This window comes from Chinchilla lanigera, unplaced genomic scaffold, assembly GCF_000276665.1.
Source record: "Chinchilla lanigera isolate Chin_1 unplaced genomic scaffold, ChiLan1.0 scaffold00090, whole genome shotgun sequence".
Classification (NCBI taxonomy): Eukaryota; Metazoa; Chordata; class Mammalia; order Rodentia; family Chinchillidae; genus Chinchilla; species Chinchilla lanigera.
The window spans coordinates 5,709,749-5,737,683 of record NW_004955491.1 but is presented as its reverse complement, the minus strand read 5'-3'; the positions used below and the strand labels follow the sequence as shown (position 1 = coordinate 5,737,683).

The 27,935-nt window shown below is 52.7% G+C and overlaps 1 protein-coding gene across 1 annotated transcript; it reads right to left on the bottom strand.

Moving 5' to 3' along the window:
• Positions 1–63: 63 nt before the first annotated feature.
• On the bottom strand, positions 64–27,893 carry Nub1 (negative regulator of ubiquitin-like proteins 1). The gene is given in 16 exon segments (XM_005404832.2): positions 64–1,089; positions 1,092–1,268; positions 1,372–1,549; positions 2,028–2,123; positions 3,378–3,524; positions 5,752–5,904; positions 6,584–6,691; positions 7,294–7,480; positions 12,778–12,884; positions 14,781–14,872; positions 15,030–15,212; positions 17,127–17,197; positions 18,509–18,567; positions 19,910–20,077; positions 24,112–24,229; positions 27,651–27,893. Coding segments are annotated over 16 exon segments (2,376 nt in total). The 5' UTR covers positions 27,824–27,893; the 3' UTR covers positions 64–730.
• Between the last annotated feature and the right edge of the window lie 42 nt (positions 27,894–27,935).

Here is a 27,935-nt window from a genome sequence, read left to right as displayed (position 1 = left end):
CGAGGCCAGCCCTCCTTCCTCCGACACTGGCACCGAACGGACTCCGGGTCACCAGGAGGCAGATACCGTCAAACAGTTTTTATTTCCAGCGGCATCACCCGCTTTGAAGCACTGGCGAGGGCTCCTGCCCAGATGTCCTGTCTGCGCTGCTGTTCGCTCTGCAAACACCGCGGCATCGCCGGTGGGCTCCGGACGGGCACAGCCATCCTGCCTTCGACCTGAGGCGCTCCCCGGGGCCCCGGAAAGCAAGGGTCTCAGGGACACGCGGTACTTGGTCCCCTCCGCACGAGGCTGCTGCCAGCTGTGCCCTGGGTGCTGGCCAGTCGTGCGTCCCAGAGAAGTCACCTGAGCGGCACAAAGTGACCACATCCCTTGGGGATCGTCTTCTGTCACAGAAATCCCCGCCCCCCCACAGCAAGAAAAAACATTTCTACGCCTGAGAGGTCTCAGAAGTGCGTTCCTATGATAGCAGGGTCTAAAAATGTTAATTCAAAGTTATACGTTCTTTGCTTAGCATTTAAAACTTTCGCATTTAATAAAAGACTGAGGCATTCCGGACGCACAAGAAGTCAGCGCCAGCCTTGAATTTCAAGCGCACATCGCTCTGAGCTACAGGGAGCGTCAGCGTCTCCGGACACAGGCCTGGGCCGCGTCTAGGCCGCGCGGCAGCTGGAGCGAGGACCCAGGGGACGACTGTGGGGGCCGGGGGTGGGGGCTCCAGCGGACAGGCTCACAGCAGCAGGTGGGGAAGGCAGCTGTGTGCAAGGCTGGGTGACAGGAAGGGCAGCGGCCAGGCCTGCGTGCCCCGTGCACACCCACGCCCTGGAGGCCTCTCCCACGGCCACGTTCTCAGGAACACAGGCGCCAGCTCCCCACTGCTGGGGAGAATCCAAGCGGGGAGGCAGAGAGGGGGCGCCGCGCTGCAGACAGACGGGGACGGGCAGGGCAGAGCCCGCGGGGCCGCCTTGGCCTTTCCTACCACGAGGAGGAAGCGCTCCGGAGCAGCGTCAGAGGACAGCAAGAACGAAGGACCCGCGCTGGGCTTTTTGCAATGACAGAATTTATACGCAGAAATGCACTCATTTCTGTCACGGCTTAGTTGGTTGCTGACTTTATATTTTCTACATAGGACAAGTACTCTGCAATAATAATCTCCTCGTCTTCCAGAGTGGAGTCGAGATAATCTTCCTCGTGCTCGGGGATGTCCTCCAGGACCTCGTTCACAGCCTCGGTCTCCATGTCCTCGTCTGTGGAGGCACTGGAGGTTCCTACGGGGACACGGCAGGGTGAGCGGGTAACAAGGACAATGTCCGGGGACGACAGCAGAACTGAAGTCCCAGGGTCCGGCCGCTCCAGCCCCAGCAGGCCTACCTGCGGAGTCCGAAGGGGACGTGGATGGCGTGGACGAGGAGTCTTCCTCCGACAGCTGCAGGTCGGGAGGGAGGCTGCCGCCGTGGTGCGCGAGGGTCTGTGCCGCCAGCTGGACGTTGCCCCTGAACACCCTCAGCGCAGCTTCGGCCACTGCCGGGTCGAAGCCCATGTACACCAGCTGGGGCAGAGCGGGGGGGTGACGGGGCTGTGACCCTCGGCGCCCAGGCTACACAAACCACACGCCTGCCACCCCAGGGCACAGCAAAGGGGAGCCTTCCCGTCACAGTGACTCCAGCACGCACACCACTGCCCTTCCCCACACGCCACCCTCAGCCCCTGCGTGCACAAGGCCTTCGGCAAAGGTCACCTTGGGACAGGGCCAGCTCGGGCTCGGGCTGAGCACGGCCACGCAAACCTCACCAGGAGCGCTGGGAATTGGGTGGCCACGTGGTGTATGTGCCACATGACGACAGGGGCAGCATGGACAGAGCCACCCCTGGGCACACGAGGACCGGGCTTTCCACAGCAGAGACGGGGCTGACACAGACAAGGCGCTCTGCCCTGCCAGCCCCTTAGGGAAACCCCTGCTTGCGGTGCAGACTCACGCGGTCCCCGCCACCCAGGCCTCCCCAGCTGTCGCGGGAGGCGGCGCTCACCTGGTCAATGCCCTCCTGGGAAGGGCTCTCTCGGCGGCTGCTGGGATCAGGGGCCGAGTCGTTCAGCCACCACATGTGAGGGTTCCCGAGGAGGATCTGCAGGCGGGGACCACTGCTCTCACTACTGCCCCCCCGGCCACACCCCACCCGACTGGGCCAATCGAGGAGAGACCAGGGCAGGGGGCGGGGAGAAGAGGGGCCCAGGCAGGGAGACCCCCCCCCCGCCTCCCCCGCGGTGTTTGCGGGAGCCAAGGTGCAGCGGGAGAGCGAGCACCAGGCCGAGGCAGACGGCTGGAGGACAGAGTAGCATCCACTAGGTCCCGGGCAGAGAGGCGATGCTGGGGACACATGTGGAGGAGAGCAGGCCAGAGCCCGCGGGCATGGGGTGTGGGCAGAGGGGCGCGGGCTCCCCAGGCTGCTGCTGCGCCGTGGAGTTGCCGCACGCTGCAGCTCAAAAGCCGAGAGTAAGACTGTCTCCAACCTCTCATTACTCTTCTTTCTGGGGACAGGGTCTCACTGCATAGTCCAGGCTGGCCTCAAACCTGTGATTCTCCTGCCTGTCTCCTGCGGGCTGGGCTTACAGCTGGCACATCCAGCTTCCCGCCCCTTTGTATGTGTCCAACACACAAAAAAAGACTAGCCCCTCCGATAGCAAAATACATGCAAGCAAAACTACGACCACGCGCACCCGAGGCACCGGCGGGGACACCGACCGCAGCGCGGCTCCGGCTACCTGCCACTCCCGCGCTCCGCAGCGGCCCACAGCCCTGCCGTGGGCCCAGCCTCCCCTCTGCTCGTCCACCCTGCAAGCCCTGCCTGAGCGCCCCGCACAGGCCCGCGGCTGCCCAGGAACGGGTCCAGCTCTGCCCCGCCGCACTCGGCCTTCCCCACACCCCCCGTCTCCTAGGACGCAGCTCTGCGGCGAGCACAGCAGGGTCCCTGCCTCACGCGGCTGTGGTGCAGCCCAGCACCAGCCCAGGACCCAACCTGCCCCGCGGAGACGCACCCCGCTAGGCACAACTGTCTCGTGTCCTTAAAACGCTCCTTCTGCCAACAGCTACGACCAAGGGCACAGCACTGGATATCCAAGACAAAACCTAATTCGAAGACTGCAGCTTCACTGTTCTCTCCTCGTGCTCAGTCACCCCACCGCACTGACCCTCTCTGCGGCCAACACAGGCCCTGCGGGAGGCGGGGGCTGCCAGCGTGACGGGTGCTACGCCCCCAGCCGGGAGGCCTTGGCTAGAGCTGGAGCAGGCATCGCTCTTGCTCTGCCACTCGGCCGGAGGCCCACAGAGCGGAGCGCACAGGAAGTGGGCAGAGGGCCCGGGCAGGCCGGGAGGACGGCACCTTCAGGGCTCCGTCCAGGTCCCCGCCGGCCTGATGCAGGGCCTGCTTGGCGGCACGCGCAGAGTAGCCCATGCCTTTCAGGGAGTTGATGTTCTCCAGGCGGTGCCGCTTCTTCTCCTTCTCCTCTCGCCGGATCTGCGCCAGCTCCTTCGGGAGAAAAGCAAGGCCACAGGTCAGAGGCCGGGATTCTGCAGCCCGCTTCCCAGGCCACCAGGCAGGGTGAACAGAGGGAAGGGGCGCCTCTCTCCCTGTCCTGTGGCAGGAGGGGTCCTGGGTGCTGGTGAGGCAGCTGGGGGAAGTGGAGCCTCAGCCCAGACAGGAAGGAGGCACCCCACGAACCCCACTGTACAGGTCCCTTCCGGACGAGGGCCACAGCTTCCTGCACAGGGACCATGTCCCCAGCCGTGAGTTGCCCCCGTCATGTGAATCATGGTGCCATCTGGAGAGGTGGCAAAGGTCCGTGCCAGAGCTCTCGGAGTGGGGGAGGTAAAGGCCACCTAACCCCACGGTGCAGACGCCGCTGCTCACAAGGGCCTGAACTGCCCGCTGACAGTTCTAGTCCCCTTCTTTCTCCCACCCCTGGCCCAGCCTGGACCAACTGTGTACTTGTTTTATAAATGGAAACACCCATAAAAATGTCATTTTTAGCTGCTTAAAGAAATGGGTTTGCTGGGCATGGTGGTGCATGTCGATAATCTCAGCACTTGGGAGGCTGAGGCAGGAGGACTGAAATGAGTTAAAGCCAGTCTGGGCTACATAGTGACACTCTCTCAAAAAAACAAAAGAAAGGGGGTTTTGGTGGGGGACTGTAGCTCAGTGGTAGAGCACCTCTCTCACACGGAGTTTTTTCTTTTTGTTTAGTACAGCAATCGAAATCAGGACCTTGCGCTTGCCAGGCAGGTGGTGTGCCGCTGAGCCACATCCCTGGCCCTCACACGGGGTTTCAATCCCTAGCACTGGGAAAAAAAACCAAAACCCTCCACAAGTCTGAAAACCCCACTAACTTAATCCAATCTCATTTTCCAATGAGGAGACAGAAATTTCCCCAGAAAGCTAATAACGGTGCCGAGGCTGTGGAGACGGGGGCAGCAGTGAGCAGGGGTACAGGGGCCTGCGCAGCTGCTTCTGGGGCGCCTGGGCAGCGCCCCTCTACTTCCTGCAGCAGGAAATGGCCTGGCTTCTTAGGAGATGAGCAAACAGCGCGGCGGCACCGTACCGGGTCCCACAGCGTCGGCAGGAGAACTGGGCCCAGCAGGCACCCACGTCTCGCCTCCGCGTCAGCCGCTACCACACCAGCTCCACTACGCTTTAAGTCAGGCTCTGACCCACCATCCTCGTTTGTAAATGAGAATCACTGTCCTCGTGCCCTCAAAGGGAGTCACAGACCTGAACAACATGAGTGTGAGTTTCTGAACTATACAGTATTGTAATGAAAGTGTTTAAATGACCTCTTTTTAAAATCCCGGCTTTCCAAATGCTATGGAATCACATCAGTAACTAAGTTAACAGTAAAGTGACCGATTTAACGTTCATGACAGCTGCTCTCCCAGCAGTGCCGAATCAGAATCCAGCTCCCCCAGGGCCTTGCTGTCACTGACATCCCCTGCACCGAGAGCCGGGAGCCAGGCCTGGTGAAAAGACAAGCAGCCAGGCTGCGGGAGGCGATGCCCACACGGCCCCCGCGCGGGCTCAGCCCGCAAGGACCAGGCAGGCAGAGGACCAAGGGCCCTTCCGGCCCCCCTGCAGTCTCTTAGCCTGCTTCCTCAGCAAAAAGGGGAAGAGAACATGCGAGAAGATTCTAGAGTCCTCTGGCTGGACTCACAGCTGGGAAGGACCCGTGAGAACCTAGAGCAACGCGCTGCTCTGGAGAGGAGAAGCAGCTCGCGGGCACTCCCCACCGTCAGCGCTGCCCGCGCTCAGGTCCTGCGGGGCAGTAATATGCTGGCGTAAGGCTCCTTCCGGAGCCACAACCCTAGCGCTTCCTCGAACGCACGGCTTGGACACGACTGTTCTTCACCTCTGCTTTCATAACATAATGCCGTTTCTATGGCTTGACCAACGCTCCAGGCAGGAATGCAAGCCCACCCCATCTGCACGCGGCGGCCCCATGAAACGCGCAGCGCCCTTCAGAACGGCTCCCAGAAATGCGCGGCAGTGCCCAGCGAGGGTGAGCGCGCGGCGCGCACAGGACGCTGTGCTCCCGGGAGGCTCAGGCAACCAACACACCCGTTACTCCTTCCTCGCCGTTACTCCAGCCTCTCCTGGGTCGGCCTCTCACAGCGCTCACACCTGAGGGAGCTCAGCACTTGGGAAACGCGCACGCCCACCTCACGTCACAAGCTCTCAAAGCACGGCTCGGCACGTGAAGCGCTACCTCTCTGCGGTTGGAGATGTGAATGGCCGCGTGGTCCACGTTGCCGTCGCAGGCGCGCAGGGCCAGCCGGGCCTCCTGGGGGGTGAACCCCAGCTGCATCAGGCTGTGCACTTTCGAGGGGTCGATGTGCAGCTCCTTGAAGAGCAGCCGTGCCTACAGACCGGGAGAAAGGAAGATCAAATCAGGCGGCCGGGGCAACGCAGAGCGCAACCAACACGGAGCGGAAGCCTGAGACCTAGAGACACCCAGTGAGGATGACTGCGTGCCGGACTACGCCAGAAACACAGCCGACCTACCACCGACCGGCACGAGCGGGGGCAGCGCGGACTCGCCCGCTCAGCTGACGCCCGCACAGCCCGAGCGAACAGGCCGGGGGCCGCGGGCCTGACGGACCACGAGCCCAGTCTGCGTAACGAATCTCCCCGGAGCCGAGGCGCGCAGCTAGGCGAGCTCAGGCAGCTGAGGCTGGGTCCCCGGCGTGCAGCCGAGGACAGGCGCACGTCCAGCCGCCTCCGGGACTCCACCCCTCCAGACCACGCTGCCGTGGGAGGCACTGACAAGCAGGCCGCCCATGGGCGCTGCCGCCTCTAGGCTAAGAGGCAGGGCACACACTCCTGTCCAAGTAGAGTCACTGTGCGTCTCAAGTGCGCTCCTCACAGCACCCTGCCGGACCCCAAGGAATGCGCATGCGTTCCCGGTGTCCGAGGGGAGAGTGGTGAGGGAAAGGCACGGGCTCCTCAGTCGCCCACTGCTGAGCTCACAAAACGCTTCGCTTCTGGGCAGCAGGAAAAAGGCCCCGAAAACGCAAGCGGTCACCACGCACCCTTCTTACCTTATTGAGATACTCACGGGCCTCTTCTCCATTCCCACTGTGGTAGTTTCGGATCCCCTGAAGCAAGTAAAGTCTTAAAAACAACACCTTCTCTTTCCCACAGTTTCCCTACAGTTATCAGGGGGAAAAGGATAAAACGTCTTATTTCAGATTGCAGGTGCGTCACGCTCACATCCCTCCTCCTCCACGGGGCGACGGCACCACTGTTGTGACGACACTCTGCGGATGCCAAGCGCAGGGACCCCAGCACACGGGGAGGACGGCTCAGGACACCTGGCCCCTCGGTCTACAGGGAAGGAGTGGGAGTTCCCTCCAGGCAGAAGACCTCCCGCAGCAGCAGGAGCCCGAGCGCTTGGGGGAACGGGAGGACGTGGAGCTGACGCAGCCCTGAAGCCGTGTGGACCGCGGTGAGCTGTCAGCACGCGGACGCCCGCTCTCTGCCCGTGCCTTGCTCAGATGGGACTGAGCCAAGCGTCCCGGGCTGTCTCCGGTCCAGGGAGACGGGAGGTGGAGGTCTAGGCCTAGAAAACTGCCTCCTCCAGGCTCGGCACACACCAAAGAGACGGCCACATTGAGCACTTCCTGAAACACAGCTCTGAAAAAGCACACTGCATGCGACCACTGGAATGAAATCACCTCTAAACACATTTATAGGAATAAACAAGAACTTCTGAAACAGGCCTAAAAACACACAGATTACGGTAACATACCTTTATGTGGACCAGCCGCTGATGATTTTCTCCGTAACAATTTTTCAAGCATTTCTGGGCCAGGCTGAGCTTCTTTTCTGCATCGTCAAGGCATTCCAGCTGCTCCAGGCGGAAGTAGCACCACACGATGTCCAGCTGGAGCACAGCGTAGTTGTCCACGATGTCCAGCAGCTCTCGGCCGCACTCACTGTGAGGAGAGGGCACCACGTCACTGCTGGGCCGCGCTAGGGCTTTTGAAAGTGAGTTCCTGGACTGCTCCCCCAGTTCTTGGTGTATTTTCAAAGACTGTTTAAAAATAAAGATCCCAGTGCCTACAGGATACACACACGCGTGCACACACACGCACCCCTTTCTAGGCTTGAAGGGCCCCACCAGGAAGCAGAACCCGTGGCCATCATGTCAGCACCCTCCGCACACTGGAGAAGACGCTTTCACAGGGCGCTTTGAACCCTTGACTGCAGGTCTGCATTGCCCACACGTGAGGGTTCTCAATCTGTGTGCTCCCTTCCTCTTCCAGAAATACTGATGCGGTGACTGCCCCCCAAGACCAATGGAAGTCTCTGGGGATGGTGGCTGGATGTTTTACTGTATTTCGAACCTGCCCAAGCGACTCCAACGTGCAGGAAATGCTAAGAGCCGTCCTAAATCACCACATCCGGAGAGCACCTCAACTGCTGACACCGTGCCAGAGCACCCACACGCGGGCGGGGAGGAAGCCCAGCCAGAAACACCAGGCCGTAACGTCTAGCTGCCTTCTGAAGGACCACGTACAGACGAGAGGCTCCTCTGCAGCTGGGCCACTGGACCGGACCCAGGCAGGGAGACAGACAGACCAGACAAGCAGAATGCAGGTGAAGATGTCCCTGAAGTTACCTCTCTGGACTCTAGGTTGTCATTTCCTAACACTCGTGACAGAAACCTAGACCTCAAGTCTTCAGTAAGAAAGAAGACGGCTGTTCTGGAAGCACGCAGTGACCGTGTTAGAAGTTCTCTCTGTTTTCACTGGGTTCTACTGAAACACGGCTGTTCAGTCTCCTGCACTGTGTCAACACATGCTCAGCTGGCGACCATCAAATGCAATCTCGTTTTGTCATTTATCCTTTACAACAGTGGTCTCGGCCAGGCGTAGTGGCGCACACCTGTAATCCCAGCACTTGGGGGCTGAGGCAGGACTGCTGTGAGTTCGAGACCAGTCTGGGCTACATAGGGAGTTGAAGGCCAGCCTGAACTGCATAGCGAGACTCTATCTCAAAAAGACTAAATAAATAAATAAGCAACAGTGGTCTCCCGAGGGGAGAGCCTAGATGTAGTCCAACCAGACGGAGGCAATAAAAACATGTTAGAGCAGTGTTTTTATATCTATTTACTGCTCTTTTAACTTTCCATCTGTGACTATTTGCTAACACGTACACCATACATTTTGCACACACATAGGTGCAGGGCTGGTGATGGATGCGCCCTAAAATCTGCTGCTCAGCCTGAGGACCCGATCCGGAGAGAAGGGGAGGGAGCTGCGTGCTGAGTCTCAGCTCACGCTCCAGGAGAGCTCCTGGTCTGTCTGTAACACGCCCAGGTTTCTGCGGCAGAGCAGGTCCTGTCGTTCACGGGAACACGACGGACATCCTGCCGCACTTTTCAACCTCTCACATGTGTGATCAGGCTCTTCCAATAAAATACCAAGAATAAGAGCAGCAAAGGTCTCACTTCAGTTAAAAAAAAAAAATCAACACGTGCTCGTGTGACCCAAAATTGTGTGTATGCAGCAAAAAGCCCACAAAACACATCAAAGCACATGTCTCCTATCAGAGGGGCACATTTTATTCTCTGAGTTTCAAGGAATCTACACCTGGGTATTATAATTTTGCAACTGCTACATTTACATCTGATCTATCAGTTGGGAAAAAAAAGGGTTTTAGAAATCTGCTGCAGAAGTATATTTTAGAGCCTACCTTTATTAATATTACCACTTTGGTTTACAGTTTTTTGGTTTATACATTGTCAGTGAACTTTCATGTTGCATTAAAGTAACTGTATAATGCTTGTTGAAATCTGAGTCTAGCTTTAGCAAAACTAAATGCTACTTGGGCTTAAGTTAGTTATTTAACAAAAATGTACTGTTTGTCTCACAAGTTTAAAGCTTTATGTAAAATATATAAAGATAACAATCGCAAGAAAATAAGCCAAGCTTAGAGATCTCTTAGAGGAAAGGTGGGTTTAGAAGCCACTTGTTTCATTGCTGGTTTGAGGGGCTGAGTGGGTTCCCATGCCTCGGTCCTGGGATTCGCCGTCCCATGAAGCTGGGGCAGTCCCAGCCCTGTTTCTCCCTCTCTGCACCCCACGCCCTCCCTGGGAACCCCGAGTGCGCGCTGCAGGGCTGAGCCGGCCCCAGCTTGCAGCTGCACTGGCATCTTTTCTTTCCCTCCCCGGGCTTCCTCCGCGCTGTCCTGAAACTAATGCCTTGTCTTCCTAAGGACTACTTTCTCCTCTGCAGTGTACTGTTAGGCTAATCACACCCGGCGCTTCGCACCATGGGCTCTGCACATCTCTCGTTTTTTGTTTGTTTATTTTTTTGAGACAGGGTCCTGCTATGCAGTTCAGGCTGAGGATGAACTCACAGTCCAGCCCCCAGGCTGGCCTCGAACTCACAGCGATCCTCCTGCCTCAGCCTCTCAGGTTCTGGGATTACAGGTGTGTGACCTATAATCAGCGTCTCCTGCCTGACGTCTCAAGCTCCCCTCCCGCCTCTCGAGTGACAGAGCACGGCTCCTGTTCTAACACCCCTCCACTAACTCCAGCCTCTGTCACTCCATCTCTTCCGCTGCCTGACGTTTCTCCTTATTTCCTCGCCCTGCATCGCTGCTGATTTGTAGCCAGACGCTGTGTGTCTGCGATGCTAAGTAACTTGGCTTCGGAAAGGATGTCCTTGCTACTTGCTGTTCACGGCCAGAGTTGGGCTAACTGCCGAGCTCTGAGGCAGCATCCTTCTGAGTGCTCAAAATGGTGCCCCGGGCTCCGTTCCCAGCACAGTAAATAAACCAACAGGAACCGAAACTGCTCTTGGCCATGCCACACGCCTTTCCCCACGGCACAGAGAGAAGCTGTGGCAGACTTCTAGTTTCCCTGCCGCAGGTAGGAAAAATCAAGTGGGAAAGAAACGGAATGACTGAAGTTTCCGCCACCTGCACGGCCGTGTGGCGCTCGTTACAGCGGGTCTGCTCCACGAAGACGGGGAAGCCCCCACAGAGGATGGGGGGTGGCGGCCACAACGAGCAGATTCTCAGGGAGAAGAGCCTCGCTCCTTCTGCCTCGGGTGGCATGGGGGTTTCCCAAGGCCCACCTGCTAGAGGCTTGGTCTGAAGGTTGGCACCCCTGGAAGGTTCTAGAAACATTCAGGGGGCACCCAGCAGGAGTTCCCGGTGACTGGGTGTCTCCTCAGAGGGGACCACAGGACCAGGGTCTCTCTGTCCCTCTCTCTGCTTTCCAACCATGAGGTGAACAGGCTTCTGCAGCCTTGAGCTTCTGCCACAGTGACGAAACCCCAAAACTGTGAGGTAAAACAAATCTTTTCTAACCCGGTAATCACAGGCACCTGTTACAGTGACAGGAAGCTCCTGACACATCTACTTAAAAAGACACAATGATTGTGTGATTAGTTTATCTAGTGCTTACTGAACATGTTGATGTACCACGAAGTTTTTTTTATTCATCGCCTGAGATCTGAAAATTATTAAAGGACCATCCAAGCAAAAAGGTTAAGAAGCCAGGTGCGGTGGTGCACGCCTGTAATCTGAGCAGTTGGGAAGCTGAGGCAGGAGGATCACTGTGAGTCAGCCTACACTACATAAGTGAGCTCAAGGCCAGGCTGCACCTGCGTTACATGGTGACACTTGTCTCAAAAAAAGAAGAAAAGGATAGCTGGGTGTGGTGGCACACACCTGTAATCCCAGCACTTGGAAGGCTGAGGCAAGAGGATCCGCTATGAGTTCGAGGCCAGCCTGGGCTACAAAGTGAGCTCAAAGCCAGCCTGAATTGCATAGACCCTGTCTCAAAAAGACAAAAAAAAAAAAAAAGAAAGAAAAGAAAAAAGGTAACACAGATGGAGATCAACCTTTCCTTGATAACTGTCAACACACAGGAACTTAATATACTAGTTTCTATTTTAAATATATGTTTGAACTCTTCTACAATAACAGCTGTAGGACTATCAGAGCAACTACACAAGGAGACAATCACCCAGGTTTTAAGAAATGAACTCAAGTCTGTACTGTCTGCAGCAGAAGAGAACGAAGCCGACCCCAGAAAGCAGAAGAGACAGACACAGCAGGAGACCTGGAGGCTTGCGGCCCTGGCCGTCCTCCCAAACGTTTGGGACAAGAAATCCTTTCACTGCGTAAGTGAAAGTTGAGATTTTTTCATTTAACACCCGGAAGTGTGGCCCAGTGCAAACTATACACATCCGTATTCATCTTCCTGAAGCATAAAGGGTTACCTTTGTTTCTTTTTTGTTTGTTTGATTTTTTGTTTTTTTCTCCGGTACCGGGAACTGAACTCACAACCTTGCGCTTGCCAGGCAGGCACTGTGCCACTGAGCTAAATCCCCAGCCCCTAAGGGTTACCTTTGGAATTCACTGAAATAGAAAGAGGCTCACAATGATGTAACTTTCGACCACTCTCAAACATCACATCAAACACCGAATACACCTGTGTCATAGTCGCTAAGTGCTGCTCCCAGTAACAAGAACCGGAGAACCTTGGGAAATTGCTGATAGCTGGCCAGGAAATTCCACCAAATGTCACTGGGCTCCAGTGAGTCTACACAGGCCACCAGCAAAGGTCTACAGGACGTGGGGGCCACTCGCCAGCCAAAGGGCAAACTTAAGCCCTAAAGCTGGAGACATAGCCGTAAGTTAATAACCTTGCTATTTAAAAACAGAAAAAAAAATTCATTGATCACCTTTGCATAACCAAATAGCCGGCAAGGAAAAATATTTCTCATCAGAGAACTCCAGCAATAAATACAGAAGGAACAGCCCCTCATGAAACAGTGAATTTGGGGAATCACCAGCAACATCTATACCAAAACCATGAGAAGAAAAGCTGATGCAGAACTCCACTGCAGACAGTTCAGGCAGCAAGGCATCACAGGACAGAGACAGAAAACACTAAACGGTTATTGCAAAAAAAAAAAAAAAAAAATTGGGCGTCCGCCTGTAATCCCAGCACTCGGGAGGCTGAGGCAGGAGGACTGCTACGGGTTCAAGGCCAGCCTGAACTGCATAGTGAAACCGTCTCGAAAAGACAAAAAAAAAAAAGTGCCCAAGTTTTCTGAGTAGGGAAGAGAAGCCAATTAAAAACACAAAGGGCAGACAGGACTCACAGGTAGTCTACACTGTAACCAATCTGAGTGTGAGCCACAGGAGGTGCGGGGCAGGAGCAGGGCCACCCTCCCAAACACTGGCAGACATCAAGGACAGCAGTGCCTACCAGAAGTATCTGTCGGCGTCCAGCAGGCACGGCAAGGCGATCCCGTACTCTCTTCTTTTGAGGAAGGCTCTGCCCTTCTCGTGATAGCCCATAGCCAACATGAGGGCCTAGGAACAGCGCAGATTTTAAAAAACATCATTTTAAATATAACAATACAAATGACACCAAGAAGCACATTCATTCCAAGCAAAAGTAAATAAGGCTAAAAAAAAAAATCACAAGATCACAACTCATTAAAAAAGCCAAAATTAAGAAAAATATAACTAAGATTTTATTTCACGTAAGTGCTGAAGCCGAACAGCCCCTCAGGGAGCAGCACCCGTGTCTGCGCGCAGCGGCTTACCTAGGGTCTGCGGACCGAAGCCGTTTGTAGTACTGTTAGACTGATCACAAAAAGGCAGCCAGCAGTTCTTACAGTCTCTTAAAAAGACCATTCCCTCCGCGTGCTACTTCCCCTCCCCACCTTTTTCAGGGAGGGTCTTGCTGTTGCCCCCGCTGGTCTTGGAACTCCTGGGCTCAAGGGACATCCGCCTGGGCATGTGAGTAGCCGGGGCTTCAGGTGCACACCCCTGCAGCTGCGCTCACTTTCCACTGGTTATCTGTCAACTTCAGTATTCCCAAAGCAATTCTGAAAGCTTCAGGTTTGGTAAACGTCACCCAGAGGCTCACGTGTTAAACACTGGCTTGGTACCCAGGGGACCTGGCAGGAGGTCCTGCGGTCACTGGCATCTCACCCTTCAAGGGGACCATGCAACTCTGGCTCTCCCTCACCTCCCGGCTGACAAAGTGTGCAGTTTTGCTCTGCCACCTGCTACACTATGCTGTGCTGCCTGGCCACAGCCCCGAGGATACAGAGCCCATCAACCATGTACGGGCACCTCCACAACTGTGAACCTGAATTAACCTTTCCTCTTCATAAGTTTTGATTTCAGGTATTTTGTTATAGTAACAGGAAAGGTGATTCAAAATTTTTGGAATTCATTAAGATTTTTTTTTTCATTAATCTTTCTGGATGTGAATTTTCACATAATTCAGTCTTACGATTTAATAGTCTTTCCAGAAAAAGCTAAATGTCATCTAGGGCTGGGGATTTAGCTCAGCGGCACAGCACCTGCCTGGCAAGCACAAGGTCATGGGTTTGACTCCTGATACCGGAAGAAAAACAAAAAAACAAAAAACAACAAAAAAAGAGCTAATCGTCATCATTCAATGTTAAGAGAACAGCAAGTAAATAATCACCAACATTTAAAAAAAATAGCTTCAATTCACTGACAGCTCAAACACTAATTCACATAGTTCTTTAATTAAAACTTACCAGGGCTGGGCTTGCTGGCATACGCCTGCAAACCCAGCACTCAGGAAGCTGAGGTAGGAGGATCACCAAGTTTGAGGCCAACCTGGGCTACATAATGAGTTCAAGGCCAGCCTGTACTGCATAGTGAGACTATCTCAAAAAAACCAGAAAAACGAAACAACACCCCTTCTAAACTAAAAAACAAAAACCAGAATAAATAGTGAAGCCCACTCCAAACTTTTCAAGTTTTTTTGAGAGAGGGTCTTGCTGGTCTTGAACTCACTATGTAGCCTAGGCTGGCCTCAAAATTGTGGCAATCCTCCTGCCTCAGCCTCCCAAGTGCTGGGATTACTGGTGTGCACCATCATGCCCAGCTTCCAAACTGTCTCTTAAAGACAGAGTAACAGGTGGCATGTGTGGTAGCATACACCTGTAGCCCTAGTACTCTTGGAGGTTGAGGCAGGAGGATCCCAAATTTGAGCCCAGTCTGGACAACTTAGTGACATAAAAAGTGAAGAAGAGCTGGTGGGAATGCAGCTCAGGGTAAGGCCCTGGGCTTAAACCCTAGTACCAGAAAAGCAACAACGACCCCTAGTCACTGGAGCCCTTCATTTAAGAAGCACCTGGGCCTGGCCTAGAGACCGCAACAATCTGAAGCCATCTCTGTTCTGACCAGAGACCAGGAAGGAGGCGTGGCCCCAGCACTCACCTTCTTCTGTGTCGGGGGGATGCGGATGGACCTGCCGGTCTGGTTCGCGATGTCCAGGTAGGGTGTGGTTTCGGGGTCCACCACCATCTCGGCTGCAGCAAAACCAAAGGAACCCCGTTAGTTCAGTGACAACTCCAGCCAGCAGTGCCAGCACGCAGAGCGCGGGCTGCAGGGGACCCCACCCGACACACGGTTCGGGGCTTGCCACCGTGGTGCGCTGAGGAGGGGACAGCCCCGAGCGCTGCGTACCCCTCTTTGCCAGGATCTCCAGCCCCTTCTTCGTCCTCTGAATGCGCTTCTCCTTCAGCTCGGCCTCGTTCTGCCTCTCCTCCTCCTCCTGGGAGGTCTTCCGCACCTCCTCCTCCGACTGCCGGAGCTCCAGCACCATCGCCTTCACGTTGTGAGTCACCCCTTGCTCTTCCAGGCTCTTCCCTGTCAACACCAGAATTGCATCCCTAAGAACATCACTTATCGGTCAGCCGGGCGTGGTGGCGCACGCCTGTGATCCCAGCCCTCGGAGACTGAGGCAGGAGGATCGCTGTTAATTCAAGGCCAGCCTGGGCTACATAGTGAGCTCAAGGCCAGCCTGAACTGCACAGTAGGACTCTGTCTCAAAAAGACAAAAAAAAATTAAAAATAATAAAAATAAACTTATAGTCACAGTTCATTCCCTGTATGTGTGCACAAGCACTTGTGAACATCAGGCCACATCACAGACAAGAATGTGCTTGGCCGGGTTTGGTGGCACACGCCTGTCATCCCAGCACTGAGGTGGCTGAGGCAGGAGGATCGCTGTGAGTTTAAGGCCAACCTGAGCTACATAGTGAGATCCTGTCTCAAAAAACAAAAACAAAACAAAACAAAACATTAAAAGCTAGCTCTCTATGCAAAAGTTAGCCAGGTACACAAACCTAACAAGAATTACATCAAAGATATACAAGAGCACCAATGAAAAAGATAAACACAGATGCAAAAAGATTTTAAAATAATGTCATGTACTATAAATGCAAAATTTGGGCCAGGGACATGGCTCAGCGGCACAGTCCCTGCCTAGCAAGTGCAAGGTCCTGAGCTCCATTCCCAGTACCCCCCACAAAAAAACACCAAAATTTGAACACAGTTCTGGAAAATTCTAGCTGTATTTCTTTAAAGAAAGCTGACAATCACTCTGACATTTAAATAAGATCCGTAAGTCCTAAGTCAACTGCATACAACAGAACCCCGAAGGAGGCTCCCTCACCAGGGACAGACACACAAGAAGGCGAACACTGAGGTAAGCAGGACGGAGGTGCGCGACAGGGGCCCGAAGCCAGAGGAAAGGAGACAGCACTAGTAACCAGGCCCAGGGCACTGAAGGAGGAGACGGCGGGGTCCTGACCCCGTGGACACAGGGAGTCTCTGACAGATCTAGAGTCCTCTGCTGCATTCAGCTCGGAATGTACAAGTAAATGCAGACTCTTCCTGTGATTCCCGCTTTGGGGAAAGAACTTCAACAGAACACAAAACGCGAGGCAGTGGATTAGACAACATCCAAAGCAAGGACCCCGTCCATGGACACGAGCCGCACAGCGATGAGGGGGCCGGGGAAGGGCGTCTGCGGCGCGTGGCGTACACAGCAGTGGAGAGGAAGGCGGGTCCATCAAGCTCAGAAAATGTGAACTTGTTTCCTGAGGCCCCAGAGACCCACCGGAAACGGATGAAAGCCAGGACCACTGCAGGAGCGGCTGTCTGCCCGGCCCTCCGGCTCCGGCCGCCAGCGAGCAAGCCCCGCGTGAGCCAGTCGGTGCCCGCTTCCCGGAGAGACTCGAGTCTGAGTAAGGCTCACTGCTCCACGCCGCAGGCGGAGGGGCTGTGCTGCGCACGCTGCCCCGGCGCACGGTCAGAGCACCCCGCCTCCGCCCTCTAAAGGGTGGGGGGCATCTCCCCTCCGGCCTCCCACAACCCAAGCTGTCCTCTGAGACCGCCAAGTGTCCTGCGAGGGCGACAGCGCCCGTCACTGGGAACTGCGGCTGTGGCCTCCGTCCACCCTCCGGGCCACTAGGGTCCTCAGCCTCCCCAGCGCCCGTCCTGGCGCTCCGAGGCCAGGCTCGCAGGCGCCCCGCCTGCTCCCGCAGGAGCCCGCCGCGCCTCACGCCGGCCGGCCCTCCCCCTGCCCAGCACACAGCGGGCGGGGACGCGGACAGGCGCGCTGCTTTCTGCTTCACGCTGCTCTTCTAGCGAACGTCCAACACAATGGGTTTTGGGTCATAAATGTAACAGAGTTAGACATGTATGAAGAGAGGAAATGTGAGAAAAAACGCAGTCACTATTTCTGTATTAACTCGATGGAAACTCTCCGTAACGTACCTAGTTGAAGCAGTTTCTTATTTATGACAATCTTGATGTAATTTTCTTGAAATCCAAAAGTTTCAGCTATTCTGTAAAATAATACTAGTGAGAACTGCAGGAAGGCAAATTTGTTATTATCCATTAAAAAGATTCTACTCATCATAGCCACTCTGCACATTTCACTCAGAAACACACGGTATTCCAACTCTGCCTCGTAAGCTCACCCTCAACGCGGCCGGCTCCCCGACCGCTGCCTCAAGCCGTGTCGGCGAGAAGCCCTCTTCCACCCCCACCTCACTGGTGCTCCCTCCGTCAGCAGGGCAAAACCCACCCGACACCTCCGGGGTCTCCTCGGAGAAGCCCATGCGGGGTGTCCAATAAACGGCACCTCCCGAATCCAACACTAGCCTGCCCGACACCCAAGGAAATGGGTACATGAGCTAAAGGAACGGCGACCACCGCACCCCAGTGGCGGTCAGAACGCTAACTAAAAACATGCCAAGTGGACAGACATTTAATTCTCACAGGTGCTTATTCATTTTCCTATTTATTTCATGTGATTCCACTAAATCACATGCCCTTTTCTGAGTGAATAAAATTAGTTGCTGATGAAAAAAAAAAATCCTCATTAAAAAGGAAGTTTTGTGCTAATATTGTATGGACACAATATCATGCTTGGCTGAGCACGGTGGCACACGCCTGTAATCCCAGCACTCAGGAGGCTGACGCAGGAGGATCGTTGCAAGTTCGAGACCAGCCTGGGCTACAAAGTGAGCTCAAGGCCAGCCTGAACTGCGTATCAAGACCCTGTCTCAAAAAAAAAAAAGAAAAACATGCCTGTATCCTCTACTCTGAATAACTACTAGGAAGACAGCAATAGCAGTATATCAACTATTGTAACTGTCCTACCAACCTGTTTTGAAGCTCAAGTTTCATTACGCTTATCTTTTTTTCCTCTTAAAAAAAAAAAAATCCCAAGAACAACCGAGTAGTTGAAACAATCCATCAGGGCTTTTGCTGCCGTGACAGGCAGATATTTATTTATTCCACAGATGGGACAACAGCTTGCAATCAGCTAAAACATTTTGCTGAAGGGCACTGTAAGCTATCAGCGCACCAAACAATGGAGTTAAACAGTAACAAAGGAGTCACGGGGCACTTCTGCCCTCCATGCATCCATCCAAACATACACTGAGCCTCTGAGCTGGGCCTGCATCCTCCACCCCACCAAGGCCACACGGGGAGCAAGCAGCCACTCAGCCATCACCGTGCGCCCAGGCATGGCCCCCGCCGCCGGTGGTGTGTCTGGCCCTTCTGTAGGGGAGGAGGGAGGCCCTGACGGCTCCCACACGGTCCCACGATGAGATAGGCTCAGGGGGGCAGGCAGAGCCCGTACTTACTTAGACCGCAGGTCTCTGCCACTGATGTGCAGTCGGGTCTCCAGCACATTTTTCTTGTCCTATTTAAAATGAAAATGAACAAAATAAAAAGTGTTGCTGGGTGGCACACACCTGTAATCCCAGCACTCAGGAGGCTGAGGCAGGAAGATGGCTGCAAGTTTGAGACCAGCCTGGGCTACACAGTTAGCTCAAAGCCAGCCTGAGCTACATAGTGAGACGCTGTCTCAAAAAAACAAAACAAAACAAAAAAATAATAATAACAGTAAAGCGTACTAAGATTTAACATTTCCTGATTTATGAAGCCTGGAAAGCTGGTATCAGAGACGTTAACCCAGGTCACTGGTTAGACGCGACGCGGCCTGCCTGGAAGAGACTCCCGCTGAACACAAACCAGAGCACGCTGACCAGGAAGCCCCAGTGTCCCTGAGGTGGCGGCCGCAGGTCGCTTTCCTCAACACTGTCCCTCAGCCTCCCTCACACACACCAGCCCTGCGCCCCCTTCCCGCCCTCCTTCCTCAGTCCCCGCCCACTAGTGCGCGTTCTGTGTCCAGACTTGCCTACGCTGGACATTTCAGAGGAACAGGGCCGCACAGCACGCGGCCTTTCGCACAGCATGTTTCGGGGCTCATGCACACTGCAGACGCACCAGCGTTTCACTCTTCTCCACCGCTGAACAGCTTCCTATGCGACAGACATCACCGTGTCCACCCGTTCATCTGCTGGGGGACCTCTGCGCTGCTTCCACTTTCCGGCGATTGTGCAGTGCTGCTCGGAACGTTCACGTTCGAGTTTGTTACACACACACTGCTGTTTCTTCTGAGAGGCACCACTGAGCGCCCGGCCACCGGGACACAACTGGACGTGGGCCACCAAGAGCATGGCCCTGAGATGAGGTGGCCCCGCAGGCCATGTGGGCCCTGCTGGAGCACGCAGCTTGCCCCGTCAGGCCTCCAGAGAACCGGAAAAGGATGAATTCCTTTGAGCTGTGTCCCGCTGCACAGGGTTCTATAAATGTGGGGTCCTCTTTGATCCCCCAGTATTTCTGACGATTGAACTAGGAAGGGTAACACTGTGACACATGGCTCTGTGACATCTAGAAGGTCCAGGACAAACACACCCCCCTTGGGAGTGGGCCAGTGTGAGAGGCCACAGCAAAAAGTAGTCACTTCAAGGCACTCCAGCTTTGAGTAGCAACTTTACAAAAACAATTACTTCACCTGTAATCCTGGCACTCAGGAGGCTGAGGCAGTAGAATCACTGCACCTTCAAGGCCAGCCTAGGCTACAAGGTGAGTTCAAGGCCAGCCTGAACTATATAGTGAGACCTTGTCTCAAAAAAAAAAAAAAAAAAAAAAAATTCATCACATCACTAAGTATTGGTAAATCTGGGGAAATTACTCACTTTTTTTAGTCTTGAAGGCAAAAACACCTCAATCGTAGCAATTCCAGTTGTTTTGTAATTTTCATTTCCTGTTCCTCGTTCAATTGCTTTGCAACGTATTTCTTCTATTATCTTTTCTACTTCACTTTCACAGCATCCTAGCTTGTTAGAATATCTATTAGCAAGGTCCTAGGAAAAAAATCAGAAGACAGCTCAATACGAGACAACACCAAACAGCAAAACAAGGGCAAAACCCAGAAAAAGGCACAAAGGACCCCAAGGAAGCCAACTCTGAAGGGCGGAGGTCCCCTTACTGTACTGAAGCCCAGCCACAGCTCTTAGGGTCCAGGAAAAAAACATGCACAGACAGGGACAGAGGTTTGACGGACAAAGTGAAAATAACTGGGACTATTCTGGGGGAAAGAGGGTAGCAGACTGACTCTTGTGCCCTCAATACATTAAGAAATTATTTTAGGGAACAGCTCACTGTTCAACTCTCCTACAGGGGAAAGCAGCAAAACGAGAACACATTCTAATTTTTTGAACTTGTGAGAACAAGACGGGATACACACTCTGTCTTGGTTACTTTTCTCTCATTGCTGAGACACAATACCTGACACCCAAAATTAAGGATAGGTTTATTGAGCTCATAGTGTGTGGAGGTTTCAGTCTCTACTTGGCTGGCTCCAAGGCAGGGTGGCATATGACAGAGGGCAACAGTTCTTGGCAGGAGAAGACAGCAAAAGCAACAAGAGCACAAGGGACGAGCAAGCCTCTTGTCCTCCCTTATATTACAGGCAGGCTACCCGCCCTAGAGCAGGTGTAGCACTCACACCCCAACCCTAACACTAGACAACGAACCAATCACAAACTCTAGATTCAGCTGCCTGGGCATGACAGTACAAGGCTTTGGGGGTCATCCAGACACAAACCATTAACACACGCAAACAACGTTCTCAATAGAAAATTCTAAGTCACTGGTTGTACAAACTATTTGCCAAGGAGAAGTTTAGAATTTAGAAAGAAACTTCAAAGATTTAAGGGGCCTCAAAAAAGGATGTGAGGGCGGGCATGGTGGCACAGCCTATAATCCCAGAACTTAGGAGGCTGAGGCAGGAGGATTGTTGCAAGTTCGAGACCAGCCTGGGCTACAAAGTGAGCTCAAGGCCAGCCTGAGCTGCACAGAGAGACCCTGTCTCAAAAAGACAAAAAATAAATAAACAAATCAAAAAGACAAAAAACAAACGCAAAAAAAAGGAAAGATGCTCATGACATATATAAAGTTACAAAACAAATGTGAATATTTTATTTTTAAACTATTAACTTATTTAGGGCTGGGGATTTAGTTCATCGGCACAGTGCCTGCCTGGCAAGCGCAAGGTCATGAGTTCAATCCCCGGTACTGGAAAAAAAACAACAACAACCACCACCACAACAAAAAAAAACTATTAACTTATTTATAATAAAATTTTAAATGGTCACACAGGAAAACTAGTATACTATAATCAATACTGATGATGTTTAATGCATTTTCAAAATGTATTCTTTATCTATTTTGCATTTAATGATACTCCTGCACCACATAACTATACATACAACGTTGGTCTCATAAAATATAATGGAGTTAAAACTTCCTATTGCCCGAGGATGATGTAAGTACGTTACTCAAATCTGCGGTAACGCTGGGTCCACAAACCTACTGTACTGCAAGTCGTGTCAAGGTGCAGCAGATCCAATTCTGTACAGGAAAATGCTTCTTTAATAATGATAAGAAATGACTACGCCCTGCTAAGCCAGCAGCAGCCTCCCACCTCCCAAGTGAAGTGTCTCCAGCCCAAGCCCGGTGCTCAGCCGGCGGTGAAGCAGCTCCTAAGCACATGTGTACACAGGCTGAGCACTCGTAAGATGAAGAGCCGAAACCCAAACTTTCTGTCTGAGTGCCAGCATGATGTTCAACACAAGTCTCAGACCTGTGCTTCTCAAGGTACTTCAGGTTTTAGCTTTTTAAGATTATGGACAGGCCCAGAACTCTGGGAGCTGAGGCAGGAGTATTACCAGTGTGAGCCCTGCCTGGGGAACTTGGTGAGTTGGTTGGACCCTGTTTCAAAAAGAGAAGGGGCTAGAGATGTAGTTCAGGGCAAAGACTAGGGATGTTCAGCTTGTAAAGTCTATGCAAATATTTCAAAACCTGAAAGGCTCTGAAATGCATTTCTAGTCTCATGCATTTGGGATAGACACATTTAACCTATACACATTTTTTAACCCAAGGGAATTCATTACTTTCATCACCAAAAAACATGCAAACTTTTAAATAAAATATTTTTTTAAAAAAATAATGCTCTGCTGGGAGTGGTGGCACATGCCTGTAATCCTAGCACTCAGGAGGCTGAGGCAGAAGGATCCTTGCGAGTTCGAGACCAGCCTGTACTACAAAGTGAGCTCAAGACCAGCCTGAACTGCACACAGAGACTCTGTCTCAAAAGGACAAAAATAAAGAAAAATAATGCTCTATCTTTTTGAAAAACCCAACTACTTAGCCAGTGAGGGTGCCTGTTTTCCTCCTGACACCACAATGGGTTCTATGGTTCGATTCAGTTCTGACTCTCACTACCCAGAGTTGGAGTTGGACTTCACAGGTCTGAGGGTTCCGGGCCACAGAAGGCCCTCACTGGAGGACCAGGTGCCCAGGGTCCAGGCACCAGGTTACCCACACTTCTGTCCCACAGGGCTATGAGGCTGAGTCCCCACCAGCCCCTTTCCCGATGTGCTAATCCGTCATGAGCCACAGAAGCGGGCACACAGGACACTTACTATTCTGTCCCAAGGTAAAGCAAACAAACGGACAGTGAGGTAAGAGGTCAGGTTGGGAAGGCCCAACTGGTGCCTCTGTGCTCCCCAGGGTTGCCCTCAACCACCTCCAGCACCTAGAAGCTGCCTGAGCCGGTCATTTCGGGTTTTTACAGAAGCAGGGTTAGTGTCCTAATACCACTTCCTGCAGCTCTCCCTTCCCCAGAGGCTACAGCGTGGAGCCGAAGTTCCAAACAGCTCTTTAAGGTTTGCTCTTCTGGTGCCCAATCCCATTCTGAAGCTCTAGGGGCCACCAGGCAGCATTAAGACAAAAGATGCTCCTACCATGCTCACCATTCCCACGAGGGTTTTAGCTCTGCCAGGAACCAGATGGAACTAAGATCCAGTATCTCCCCCATCACGTACAGCCAAGAAGCCACAACAAGCAAATTCTGAAATGGGCTGCCAAAAAACAAAATAGAGCAGGCCGGGCACGGTGGTGCACACCTGTAATCCTAGCACTCAGGAGGCTGAGGCAGGAAGATTGCTGCAAGGTTCAAGGCTAGCCTGTGCTATAAGCGAGTCCAAGGCCAATCTTAACTACACAGTGAGACCCTGTCACAAAACAAAACAGGCCAGGCATGGCAGCACACGCCTGTAATCCCAACACTTGGGAGGCTGAAGCAGGAGGGTTACCCTGAGTTCAAGGCAAGCCTGGGCTACATAGTGAGCTCAAAGCCTGCCTGAACCACATGGGGAGACCCCGTCTCCAAAAAAAAAGGGCAGAGACATCCTATGGTGTGAACCTGGATAGTTTCCCAAGGACTCCTACAGTAAAGGTGTAGTCCCAGGGAGGCCTTAGGAGGTGGGGTCTAGTGGGAGGTCCTTGTCATCTGGGACACACCCTTGAAAGAGATCACGTCCTCCTCCTCCAGTTACCCCTCTCACGAGCTGAGCAGTGTGCTCTGTCGCGAGGTCCCACCAAGACCTGCCACCCCTGCTAGAGGCCCAAAGCCCTGGGAACACACTTGATCTTGGAGTGGAACCTCCAGGCTAGGAACCAGAATACACCTTTCTCTTTCTAAATGAATGGTGCCAGGTACGTTGCTATAGTGACAGAACTGCCTACAACAACGCCTGAGAAGTGAGCCAGTCTCACGTTCATAAATTATCAGGGGTACAGCTCAGTGGTGGACTGCTTGCCCGGCACAGGTGGCCCTGGGTTCAATCCCCAGCATGACAAAAATACCTGTATCCGTAAACAAAAATAAACTTGGGGACTACTAGCAGAGTGGGTGGGTACCTGCTCATCACTAATGTTTTTAGTGATGTCCTAAGTTTATATGGCTGTGCCTGGCAATTTCTGGTGATCACAATCTTACCAGCAAGGAGATTTATAATACCGCTAATTACTTATGTCTTAAAAGAAAAAATACCTTTAATGCCAAACCAACTTCTTTATTTTCTTCTGTATATGGAGGTTTCCAAAGTTGAATCTTGTCTTCCCTTAAAAACTGGGTCAATTTTGCTTGAAGATATTTCTTTTGTGCCATCCTTGAAAACAAAACTGTATATCAATAAAACCCCAAACATATTTCAAAACATTTTATAACTTATCTAACAGTAAGGTGCTACATAGAGTGAACAAACCTCCCCTTCATCTGTTTAATCTATTTTTTTAAATTTTTCTGAAATCAGGACTTGGACTCAGAACCTCATGCTTGCCAGGCAGGCCCTGTGCCACTGAGCTATATCCCTGGCACACCCGTTTTATCTTTTTTTTTTTTTGGTCTTTTTGAGACAGGGTCTCGATATGCAATTTAGGCTGGTCTTGAGCTCACTTTGTAGCCCAGGCTGGTCTTGAACTTACAACAATCCTCCTGCCTCAGCTTCCCGAGTGCTGAGATTACAGGCATGTGCCATCATGCCTGGTTAACCTGTTTAACCTAAATTACTAGTTTTAATTAGCTTTAGACTTTTAAAAATATATATATACTTAAAAAGTACATAATATGTTCACTGATTTACATTCTATGTAATATAAAATATTTCAAAGTTGATAATATGGCTGGACATCGTGGCACAGGCCTGTAATCCCAACACTCGGGAGGCTGAGGCAGGAGGATCGCTGCCAAGTTCGAGGCCAGCCAGGGCTACAAAGAGAGCTCAAGGCCAGCCAGAACTGCACAGCAAAACCCTGTCTCAAAAAGACCAAAAAAAAAAAAAAAAAAAAAACGGGGCCAGATATATAGCTCAGTGGCACAGTGCCTTGCTTGGCAAGCGCAAGGTCCTGAGTTCGATTGCCGGTACCCCCAAAAAAGAAAATTTTGGCCGGGGATATAGCTCAGTGACACAGGTACTTGCCTGGCAAGTGCAAGGTCCTGAGTTCGATTCCTGGTACCAAAAAAAGAACAAAAAGGTCTGGCAGAGGGCAGAAAATTAGGGGATGTGCCATAACTTTAAGCGCTGAGAAGTCTGCCTGTGACACTTTGTCACACAGTCCCTCACTGCTTGTCCTCTCCACATGTGCACTATCTCTGCCCCAGAGCCACAGCCGAGCTGTCCAGGCGCCCTCGTGCATTCAAAGGGATGCATGAGGTTGCTAGGAGACGTGGGGCAGCTGGCAGGTACTGTGATCTGCCAGATTACACAAATAGTAAGAAAAGCAAGTTAGTAACTTGTGAGTGATCAACACACGTGAGAGTGAAGAAACACAGGAATTGATACAATCCAGGTAGGTAACTTTTTTCCTATCTTATGCACTTGAACCCAATTCACCTGATTTCTAAACCCAGTGCAGGGGCTTCATTACTGACAGCTAAGTGAGGGGGAACTACAGCAGGCAGGCAGGGCTGGGCCCTCCAGGGAGGCCGAGAAGAAGACGGGAACACATCAAAACCGGCTGACTAGCGCCCTAGGAAGATTCAAGTCACAACAGCTAGCTTTACATACTTCCCTAAAGGATAAACGGAAGCTTGAGATGACTGGTATCACCTTTTTGAGATTTCCCATTCTCTCACTGGGGGGCCATCCTTCCCACCAAGACCAAGACCACTAAGACTAAAAGCAAGCCTACAGATCATCAATCAAGGTTAATGATGTCACCATACGCCCTTGCTACCACTGGGTCAATACTGCCTAAGCGACTATACCTGCAATCTTACTGGTAAATCATAATTTTGACCCACGTTGTACCTGCCTCATGATTTTGCTCTATAAAACTTCCTTTGAGAACTAGGCTCAGGGGCTGGGGATCTAGCTCAGTGGCACAGCGCCTGCCTGGCAAGCGCAAGGTTGCGAGTTCGATTCCCGGTCCTGGAGAAAAACAAAAAAAAAGAGACCTAGGCTCATTGGCAACCCATTCAGGACACCACCTGGAGCTATTCTCTCAGTAGCTATTCCCATTCCCCATTCCTTTTCTCCAATAAAATTTCCTGCTCTTCAGTTCTGTTGTTCCTTAGAATTCATTTAACTCAGCATATCTGACATTTAGCACTTCCCTTTTATCAGCTTCAGTATTACATAAACAAATACACTTACAAGAAAGTCCCAAGCTATTTTATGAGAGTTGGGGGTTGGGAAATCAGCAGAACATGGAGGAGAAAAAGGAAGAAGGAATAAACACAATGCGGGAGGGCTCTGAGCATATTTTTTTTCCCAGTGTCTTTTTTTTTTTTCGCTGAGCATATTCTAGGTGACCCATGAAAGAATACTAGATTTCAAGCACTAACAAAGCTTTGCTTCTCACAGTAAAGAATACCAGTACTTTAGGAACATCTGCTCTTCAAACACAACTGAAAAGACCACTGTACACACTACTCATAAATCTTCGGAAATTGAGTGAAAAATCCCAGTAAGTGGCCAGTGGAGGGGAGGGCTGCTAACAGGACCCCAGCTATTCGGAAGGCTGAACACACTGAGACCCTAACCAAGCCACTACCTAGGGGACCACAGGGTGTCACAAGCCCAGCCTGCACCCCACACTCCAGAAAGCAAAAAACAGCTACAAGGTCCACACCGGTGTAAAACACAATGTTTAAACTATTAGCGGGCGTGGTTGCTCAGGCCTGTAATCCCAGCACTTGGGAGGCTGAGCAAGAGGATCGTTGCGAGTTCGAGACCGGCCTCAGCTACAAAGTGAGCTCAAGGCCAGCCTGAAGTGCATAGCGAAACCCTGTCTCAGAAAGACCAAAAAAAAAAAAAAAGAAAGAAAGAAAAAGAAACTATTGAGCTGGGCGTGGTGGTGCCCTCCCGGCACTAGGGAGAGCAAGGCAAGAGGACTGATTGCTGCGAGTTCAAAGCCAGCCTGAACGAGGTAGTGAAACCATGTCTAAAAAAAAAAAAAAGGGGGTGGCGCACGCCTGTAATCCCAGCACTCGGGAGGCTGAGGCAGGAGGGTTACGGTGAGTTCGAGGCCAGCCTGGACTACAAAGTGAATTCAAGGCCAGCCTGAACTGCAGAGTGAGACCTTATCTCAAAAAGACCAAAAACAGTAACAGATTAAACTACTGTCTTGCAACCAACAAAACGTCAATTACTGACAACACAGCCAGTGCTAACACATGTTAATCAAGTTTTCAAAAAGTTTAACAAGCCCAGTTTTCGGTTTTAAGCGAACTGTAACTTCCACCCAGACGCGGTCTCCCCCTTTTTCACTTTCACTTTTGTAATGAACCGATCCAATCGACTTTCAATCAGAGCGTCGATCGGCACACGCAACACACCTACACACCCAAACACGTCGGGTGTCCACCGAAAGAGTGAGGAAAGATTGCGTGCTCGGACGAGGGCAGGAGGCTGAGTCAGACACGCGCCGACTCCTTCCGACTGCGGCGGGCGCGCCCTCGGGACGGCTAACGACGCTCCCCCGCGGCCCCGCCGCCGCGCAGGCTGCTCACCCGCCGCCACCCCGCCCGGAGCAGACGACGCGGGCAGCCCGCAGCCGCGATCGGGCCGTCCCGTCGCCGGCCCTCACCTGCGCCACCGGCTCGGCCGCCGCTGCGTCCGCTGCGACCCGCCGAGTGCCCGGATGCGACTGGGCCGCCGTTTGTTTTCATTCCGGGTGATGCCGGCCCCGCCCCCGCCGCGCAGTGCAGCCCGGAAGGAAGGCGGTGGGCGGGGCCGGAGGCAGGGCGGGGGCGGGGCCATGCCGGTCCCCCCCTGGGTGGGCGGGGCTATTGCGGGAGTGGGCGGGACTGCACCAAAGCCGCGCTGGGACGAGAAGAACGGAAACGGCTGGGGGAGGGAAGGGAGTGGGGCG